This window comes from Phaseolus vulgaris, chromosome 5 (genome assembly GCF_051622355.1).
Source record: "Phaseolus vulgaris cultivar YP4 chromosome 5, ASM5162235v1, whole genome shotgun sequence".
NCBI classification, from domain to species: domain Eukaryota; kingdom Viridiplantae; phylum Streptophyta; class Magnoliopsida; order Fabales; family Fabaceae; genus Phaseolus; species Phaseolus vulgaris.
This window is the reverse complement of record NC_143502.1, coordinates 39,720,603-39,730,149: the sequence shown is the minus strand read 5'-3', so window position 1 is coordinate 39,730,149 and position 9,547 is coordinate 39,720,603. Positions and strand designations below refer to the sequence as shown.

The following is a 9,547-nucleotide window of genomic DNA, read 5'->3' as shown; positions in this document are numbered from 1 at the left end:
GTACTTTACTTTTTTTGAATTGAATACCGAATTGGCCAACTATGTGTTATTGATATCTTGAGGTAATATTGATTCCAAACACTACTTGTTGTTGCGCCTCCACCACTTCCACGAACCCCACCTCCTCCCTCACCCTCTGATCATGCTCCTCCACCAAGAACTACCTCATATCCTACATGTTCTTGTTCTTCTTCACGCCAACAATATCCGTCTTCCCCCTGACCAATCCCTCGTAACACACAACACACATGCCAACACCACCAACATCATCAATCTTACATTCCAAACAAGGAACCCACAATACCCTAGATGACAAATATATCTATATATACCATCATGGGTAATCAACTTGTGATTATTGTCGTGTAATCAGCTTGTGATTATTGTCGTAAATAATTTTTCTAAATGAATATCGAATTGGTCAATCCAGTACACAATCCTGGATCCGATTTAAGGTTATGGATTAAGACCAATGGAAGTGAATAAAACTGTTAAAAATTTAATGAGTTTCAATATATACTTATATGTATGCGTGTTTGGATTAGAAATGAGATTAGTAAGAATTTGAGAAAAAAGTACGAAAAAAAATAAAAAATTATCTGTATTAAGACATGTAGAATAAATTTATGGAAAAAATTGATTGAAATTTGTGAGTAATCTGTGAGAAACTTTTATTTTTTTTTCAAAGATTTAAAATTAAATTTACAAATTTGAATAATAAAATGTTTTTATGTAAATTTCAGTTAATTAAAACTTTATTAATTATTTTTGGTACCCTTATATTAAAAACAGTTAGTTAAAAATTATTTAGTTATTTATGTATTTTGTAGTTTATAATTAAAATATTATCTTTAATAATGTCTAATAAATGACTTTAGAAAAAATACAAAACATGAAACATTGTTGAGACATAAAAATTGTTAGAAAAAAAATCTCATTTAAAAAAATACAAATAATCTTACATTGTGGATATATAAAAATTGTTAGATAAAATAAATAATATTTAATATTCATAATTATAAAAAATTTAACTATTTTTTTTATCTTAAATTTAAATAATAATATTATTTTTATATTTATTTTTATAATAATAATAATTATCATATAAATTTAATTTTTATCATAAATAACTGTGTTTTTTTTTATTAATTATTATTTTTTATAAAATATGATTAGTTATTTAATTACATATAAATTTATTTCAGATTAATATTGTACTGGCATGGCTGATCGACATGCTGATGTGTCTCGGACACCCTGACCGAACCGACCGAGACACCACGCACGGCCAGGTCAACCGACACATATAATCATTAACGCTCAAGCCAAGGTCAGTGAAGCTAAACTACCATTAAGAATTAGGTAATGCAATCATAAGTGTGATCAATTCCACTAATCAGGCCCAATGAGGTAAACTCATTAAAATAATATAAATAGCACACATTCTAAAGAACCAGGTACGTCATTATTACTGTACACCTACCCGAGTGTCGAACTCCCTTTACTGACTTGAGCATCAGAGTGCCTTCTGCAGGTATCTCCCCCATTTGGCATTCACCCGAGACCGAGAGTCGAAGGAGTAGCACGAAGGCGAGAAGGATCCCAGTGAAACCCTAGCAACCTGCCTGAAAGAAGGAGGAAGATTAAGACTTCAATAGTTCTCTAGGTCTCATCTCCATGATAAGAACAAATATAATATATGCATTTTACAAATATAAAATACTTGTAACCTTAATATACATATGTAATTCACCTTTTAAGTTATTTTTGTATTTTCTACATTAAATATTGGAGTATTATTTTTTCTAAAATAACTCTTTAGTGTTATAACTATTATTTAAAATTTATAAATGGTTATAAGTTGCGATAAAATAAATATTATTATAACATTTTATATAAATATTATAATAATATTTATTTATTAACTTTGATAATGGTCAATAAAAAATAAAGACCCCAAACTGCATCACATGAATTTTGTCTAAGAGTTGTAGTGTGATGGTATAAAAGATTGGAGTTATCATCAATTATTATCTTTATAACTATTGAGAATCAATCATTATGTTTATAACTATTGAGAATCAATCATTATGTTTATAACTATTGAGAATCACTCATTATCTTTATAACTATTGAGAATCAATAATTATCTTTATAACTATTGAGAAAGACCGATGAAAGTAATAATTTGAAAAATAATGACCCCACTCTTTCGAAAATATTATTAAAAAACTGTCTACTGTGTAAGAGAAATATCTGCTATAGAAAAAGCAGAAGAAGAATGGTTTTGTGGTGGAAGTGGAAGGTGAAAGAATGGGTGAGAGTAGCTCAAGTGGCGGAGAAGCAGAGAGCATGAACAGTGAGAGCAGAAGAGGCGGTTGGAGAAGTTTTCCCTTCGTAATTGGTCTCTCTTCTCTCTTATCTCTTCCTTTGCCTTTCAGCACTAATGATATAATTATTAACTGATTAATTGTTTGTTAATGGTTAATCTGCAACAGGATCAACGGCGTGCATGTCATTTGGTGCTGCAGGCATGCTTGGAAACTTGACTGTGTATCTGATACGTGAATTCAATGTAAAGAGCTTCAATGGTGCTCATGTTGTAAACGTGGCAAATGGAAGCTCAAGCTTATTTCCCATTCTTGCAGCAATCATGGCTGATTCTTTTTTTGGATCTTTCTCTGTTGCCTTCCTTTCTTCCTTAGTTTCTTTCCTGGTACTTAACACTCTTCACTCTCCTCTATGCATCTATATCTGCAACCATTTTTGTTTTCTCTTCCGGTACTGATAGTTTCTATTTGGAAAATGATAGTTTTAAAATAAATATATATAATAAAAAATAATTTTATATTTAATTTTTTTTACTGATAAAAAAAAAGATAAAATAAATGTTACCTACTTTAATTTGAAAAGAACAAACAAAACGTAGAGTTAAAAAAAAAAACTCCACCTGTACACTCGGTTAAAACCAATTTTTAGAGATCAAAATATTTAGTTGCAATAATAACTAATTAAATTAGATATCACTTTAGAAATTAACAAAAAATTGGTTTTTAAATTAGTTTATATTATTGTTAAATAGTTTCTAAATTGGTATCTAATTAGCTATCAAAGTTTTTGCTACCAAATTTAGAAACTAAATAATTGGTAGTTAAAACTTTGGTTGCTAATTAGATACCAATTTAAAAATTATTTAAAAAAATAGATACTAAGTTAGAAACAAAACAAAAAATAGTTTCTAAAATGGTCTCTAATTTAGTTACTATTGTAACTAATTATTTTGGTTTCTAAAAATTGATTTTTATTTAATGATTGTCTTGTAGTGAATTAAAAACAATTAGCTAAAATTTAAGAACTAACCCCATCTTCCTACTAACTTTTAATTAAGTACATATATATCAGAAAATAAAAATACTAGTTAAAAAACGAGAAAGTCACTTATAATTTTAAAAAATCTAAAATCAAACATTTAGTTAGCGAGAAAAAAAACTTTATATTATATTTAGTAGGTACTACTCCAATAATTGAGCTTAATGTTGATAGTTTTTTTGTTTTTAAGTGCTAACAACCAGTTATATTCTTCAGTTTAAATGACAATAGATCTAATATATTAAACAAAAAAATGTTATATTTTTTTATTTATAAATTGCAGGGCAGTGTTATCTTAGTCTTGACAACAATGATCGATTCGTTGAAACCTAACCCCTGCAACAATGGATCAAACCAATGCAAAGCCCCTTCAAAATTGCAATATGCAATCTTATATGGAGGCATAGCTCTGTGTGCACTTGGTTTTGGGGGTGCACGCTTCACAACAGCATCATTAGGAGCAAATCAATTCAATGAGGCAAAGCATCAAGACATGTTCTTCAACTGGTTCTTCTTCACTTGGTACATTGCTTCTGTTGTATCCTTAACTGGGATTTTTTACATCCAAGATAACGTGAGTTGGGCTTGGGGCTTTGGCATATGTAGTGTGGGCAACTTGATTGGTCTAGTAATTCTTTTACTTGGTTACCGATTTTATCGTCTTGATAAACCACAAGGAAGTGTGTTCTTGGACCTTGCTCGTGTTCTTGTTGCATCTATCCGTAAATGGAAATCTCAGCTCTCTTCCTCAGCAAAGGATTACTATAGTGCCAGGGATGAGATGCTTCCGATGCAACCTGCTACAACTCCTGGAAAAAGATTAAGGTACTAAGTTATGATTATATTATTGTTATTGAAGTTTGTTGATTTCCTTTTGTTAATTAAGGTTTTAGGCTGTTTTTCCAAGTTTGCTTTCTCAAAAGACACTCAAAAGACAAAGCAGGGATGTTGGTATATTTATGTCAGAAATACTAAAGTATTGTTATGTTGTTGCAACCAAGCTGTATTTGGAAAATTATTGTTCCAAACAAAATATATACTAAAAGAATCAACAAACTATTTATAAGTATTATTATTTACAAGTGGATTATAAGTTTATAAGATAAAGTTTGTATTCACCTATATATTATAAAATGTTTTTATCTCTAGTTGATATGCTATCTTTAACTCCTCACACCAAGACCGGTCAACTTATGGCAGGGACTATTTATTTTGGATGGTCTAATAGTGGATGACCTAGTAAATCTGACAAATTCTCGTTATGATATATTAAGGATATTGTATGATATTATACGATATTGTACCAATTATATGTAATTAATTTAATAATTATAGAATCTCATTATTAGTGTCCCTACATAATTAGATTGTAATTTGGAGAGAATAAGAAACATTTATTCTTCTTACCATTTTTTTATCATTTTCTTAGATGGTATTAGAACACCGGCCTTGGTGCCCTGACAACCTCTCCATTTTTATCCCCTAAATAAAGAAATCATGTCCAGCAAAGAAGGCATCAGTAACGAGTCCGATAGAAACCTCGTACAAGGCTTCAGTGCCGAGCAAATTCAGTAATTGGCAAAGGCTATTTACTCGCTCAACAATAACGGTAAAAGTGACACGTTTGTTAGCTCTGCAGGTCTGCTTGCCCATAACTCCTCTTCTAATTCTGCTTTTACGAAACCATGGATTTTGAATAGCGGAGCAACCGATCACATTGCATCTGATTCACAATTTTTCACACACACTTCATCATCATTTATTTCAAATGTTAATCTGCCCACAGGCTCAACTGCGCCCATCGCATATACAGGCATAATTAAATTCAATGACAAAATAGATGTTCTTTGTGTTCCTTCTTTTAATTTAAATCTCATGTCCATTAGTAAGATAGCCAGTTCACTAAATTGTTGTGTCGTTTTGCGTTTTAGAGGACTTGACTACGGGGAGGATGATTGGCTCGGGTAAACAACACGCAGGCTTATACTACATGTCCCCTTTTCCAAACCAAGCTCACGCATCTCAAATATCGACCGATCCTGATTTATGGCACAAGCGCCTCGGACATCCTTCTCAGGCGTGTCTACAACTTGTATCTTCCTTACTACCTATCCCAATCAGTAAAAATCTCATTCTCATTCATAATAATTGTAGTATTTGTCCCAAAGCTAAACAGACAAGACTACCATTTCCTTTAAGCACAATAAAATCTCATTCTCCATTTAATCTATTGCATTGTGACATTTGGGGTCCTCATAAAACCCCAACTCATTTACGTTTTTTTCTCACTATAGTCGATGACTATACTAGATGTACTTGGCTATTTCTTATGAATCACAAATCTGAAACCCAACATCTCTTAGAGTCATTCATTAAATTTGCACAAAATCAATTTCAGGCATCTATTAAAACCATCCGCGTTGACAACGGATTGAAATTTATTTCAATGTATGATTTTTTTCTCAAAAAAGGTATTGAATGTCAACGCACTTGCGTCTACACTCCTCAACAAAATGGAGCAGTAGAACGCAAACATAGACACCCAACCTTCTTCTCCTACTCGTCACAATACACCTGAACCTCCATCAAACCAACTTTCTTCTCCTATTCGTCACAATGCACATGAACCTCCATCAAACCAACCTTCTTTTCCTACTCGTCATAATACACCTGAACCTCCAGTAGACCAACCTTCTTCTCCCATGCCAAGATGTCTAGCACCTATTACCAAATCTTCTCCAACCGACCTTCCTATTCGACGATCCAGTCGGACATCAACCCCACCTTCCTGGCTTCAAGACTACGTAACGGGATCCCAAGCTAATCATTCGACCACTGCCCAAGACCGACCGAATGGAACCAGGTATCTTATGCATCATTTTCTTTCTAATTCACGATTTTCTTCTACACATAGTGCATATCTTGCTAACATCACAGCCACCAAAGAACCTCACACTTATGCTCAAGCTATCCTTGATCCAAATTGGCAAAAAGCAATGGACGAAGAGCTTTCGCCTTGCAGCTAAATCAAACGTGGACCTTGACACCGTTACCCGCTGGGCAGAAACCCATCGGATGCAAATGGGTCTATAAAATAAAGTACAATTCAGATGGTAACGTCGACAGATATAAGGCGCGCCTTGTCGCAAAGGGGTACACTCAGATTGAAGGTGTCGACTATTCAGAAACTTTTTCACCAACAACAAAATTAACAACTTTGAGGTGTCTCTTCACCATTGCAGCAACCAGAAATTGGTTTACTCACCAGCTAGATGTGCAAAAATCCTTCTTACATGACACATTGCATGAAATTATTACATGGACTTGCCACCCGGGCATCATTGACAGGGGGAGAACATTGTATGTCGACTCAACAAATCCCTTTATGGTCTCAAACAAGCATCTCGAACATGGTTTTCAACATTTTCTCATGTGATTAAATCGGTAGGATTTCAACAGTCCAAGACAGATTACTCTCTATTCACAAGACAGAATAACTCATCATTTACTGCCCTTTTGATTTATGTTGATGATATTCTTTTGATAGGAAATGATTTGACAGAAATTCAGCGTTTTAAAGATTGCCTATTACAACAATTTCGCATTAAACATCTTGGAGACCTAAAATATTTTCTAGGGATTGAATTTTCCCGTTCCAAAGCTGGTATTTACATGTCCCAAAGAAAATATGCGCTTGATATTTTGCAGGATACGGGACTCACAGGTGCTCGTCCAGACAAATTTCCAATGGAACAATACATAAAACTCACACCAGACGATGGAGAGTTATTAAAGGATCCAGTCAAATACAGGCGACTCGTGGGACGACTGATATACCTCACGGTTACTCGGCCTAACGTAGCATTTTCGGTTCGGACCCTAAGTCAATATATACAGATCCACGGAAACCTCATTGGGATGCCGCAATTCGAGTCCTAAAGTACATCAAAGGATCACCACAAGGATTGTTATTGCCATCCGAAAATAATCTGACATTGACAACTTATTGCGACTCAGACTGGGGAGGTTGTCAGACAACTCGGAGATCAGTATCTGGGTATTACATTTTTCTTGGTTCTTCTATTATCTCATGGAAGTCAAAAAAACACACAAACGTATCAAGATCATCAGCGAAAGCAGAATACCACGCGATGGCCAATACTTGTTTGGAGATAGTTTGATTGCGATATTTGTTGTAGGATTTAAAGGTGCCATGTAACTTGCCAGCTCAACTTTTCTGTGACAATCAAGCGGCATTACATATAGCAGCAAACCCAGTATTTCATGAACGCACAAAATAGACTGTCACATTGTGCGAGAAAAATTACAAGCTGGGATAATCAGTTCTTCATATGTACCGACACAATATCAGCTCACAGATATTTTTGCAAAGGCATTGGGCAAGGAAGGGTTTTTTGACGCTACGACACAAGTTGGGGTTCATAATCTTCACCTACCAACTAACTTGAGGGGAGTATTAAGGATATGGTATGATATTGTATTATATTGTACGATATTGTACCAATTATATGTAATTAATTTAATAATTATATAATCTCATTATTAGTATCCCTGCCTAATTAGATTGTAATTTGTAGAGAGAAACCCCTATATATTTCCTATACATGATGTAACCATACACATAAGAGAATAAGAAACATTTCTTCTTCTTACCATTTTTTATCATTTTCTTATATGATAAACTCTAAATGACTTTAATATCATCTTAAAAAGTAAATTTTAAATCTAATTCAATTTTCCAAAACTGACTCATAAAATAAAATTTGTACCTACTTGTATGTTATAAAACATCCTTATTTCTAATCAATATGAGATCTTTAAGGATAAAATTTGAAACAGAAAACCTCGATAGGGTGGGTGTATCATGCTAGTAGATACTGCAAAGTTACAATTGCTCACATTTTTACTAGTAGTTGTTTAAGAAAATAATTAAAGAAAACTACCAGTTTAAACTAGGTTCGAAGTGAAATCATATCACAAAACTCTATTGTTAAGATCTTTTAAGGCAAAAGCTAAGTTTATAAAATATATGAGCTGAGCTACTAACACACTGTCCTACATGGAAATGCAGATTCTTCAATCGTGCAGCTCTCATAACTGATGGAGACCTTCAATTAGACGGTTCAATTGGGACACAATGGAGTCTGTGCACAGTTGAGCAAGTGGAAAATTTCAAATCTATCATTGGAATCTTGCCACTATGGAGTTCAAGCATATTCCTATTCGTTCCAATAACAATCCAAGGCAACATGACAGTCCATCAAGCTCTCGACACAGATCGTCTCATAGGACCCCATTTTAATTTCCCAGCAGGTTCTGTTGGTGTTATACCCTTAATTTCCACATCCATTTTCCTCACCTTTCTTGATAGGGTTCTTTGGCCTGCATGGCACAAGTTCAATGGTAAATCTCCCTCCACTCTCCAAAGAATTGGAGTAGGGCACGTGCTGAATGTGGTTGGAATAGCTGTTTCTGCTCTTGTTGAATCAAAGAGGTTGAAGATGATCCATTCCAACCCCACAACCACTATGTCTATCCTCTGGTTGCTTCCACCTCTGGTGTTAGTTGGCATTGGAGAATCCTTTCATTTTCCAGCACAAGTTGCATTCTACTACCAGCAACTTCCTCAGTCACTACGAAGCACATCAACTGCTATGATTTCAATGATTATTGGGATCTCTTTTTATCTGAGCACTGCCTTGATCAATCAAGTGCATAAGAGTACATATTGGTTACCCGATGACATAAATGAAGGGAGATTAGACCATTTTTACTGGATGTTGGTCTTGATAGGGGGCATCAACTTTCTATATTACTTGCTATGTTCAACTTTATACAAACGCACAAAAACTTAAGAGGATAATGGGCTGGATTGTAATAAATAATAAAGTTCATTGTACAACTTTTGAGTTTTAAACAAACTACTTTGAATATTTCTCACTTATTTCATTAGGGTATATTAGAACACTACTATATTTTATAAAAGTTGTTTAAAATTAAGCAAAGTTATTTAAAAGTCTGCTTTCCATTTGTGACTATCTTTCTTGCATGTTAACTAAACAACTCATGGAACTTATATTAAAGTAATATTTTGTTTTATAAGTAATGTGATAACTGCAAAGAAGGGTTATTATGTCACTTGATTTATGTTGGATTC

The 9,547-nt window shown here is 33.5% G+C and overlaps 1 protein-coding gene across 5 annotated transcripts; it reads left to right on the top strand.

Moving 5' to 3' along the window:
- The first annotated feature begins 2,159 nt into the window (after window positions 1-2,159).
- Window positions 2,160-9,323, top strand: LOC137835764 (protein NRT1/ PTR FAMILY 2.6). Of its 5 annotated transcripts, none has more exons than XR_016521010.1 (5): window positions 2,216-2,404; window positions 2,499-2,716; window positions 3,653-4,194; window positions 5,301-7,857; window positions 8,462-9,323. XR_016521010.1 is itself a non-coding variant. In XM_090302421.1 (4 exons), the coding sequence occupies exons 1-4, from the start codon at window positions 2,314-2,316 to the stop codon at window positions 9,243-9,245; spliced, it is 1,635 nt and encodes a 544-aa protein (XP_090158547.1). In that variant the 5' UTR covers window positions 2,160-2,313; the 3' UTR covers window positions 9,246-9,323. The 5 variants fall into 5 exon arrangements, 3 of the variants coding, with proteins under 3 accessions (XP_090158547.1, XP_090158548.1, XP_090158549.1); XR_016521011.1 differs by lacking the exon at window positions 8,462-9,323 and adding an exon at window positions 4,862-5,008 and having other exon boundaries at window positions 5,301-5,496; XM_090302421.1 differs by lacking the exon at window positions 5,301-7,857 and having other exon boundaries at window positions 2,160-2,404.
- The last annotated feature ends 224 nt before the right edge of the window (window positions 9,324-9,547 follow it).

Coding starts and splice junctions, on each gene's coding strand:
- LOC137835764 (XM_090302421.1), top strand. CDS start 2,314: ATGGGTGAGAGTAGCTCAAGTGGCGGAGAAGCAGAGAGCATGAACAGT. Junction 2,717..3,652: donor CTTCCTTAGTTTCTTTCCTG/GTACTTAACACT, acceptor TATAAATTGCAG/GGCAGTGTTATCTTAGTCTT. Junction 4,195..8,461: donor ACTCCTGGAAAAAGATTAAG/GTACTAAGTTAT, acceptor ATGGAAATGCAG/ATTCTTCAATCGTGCAGCTC.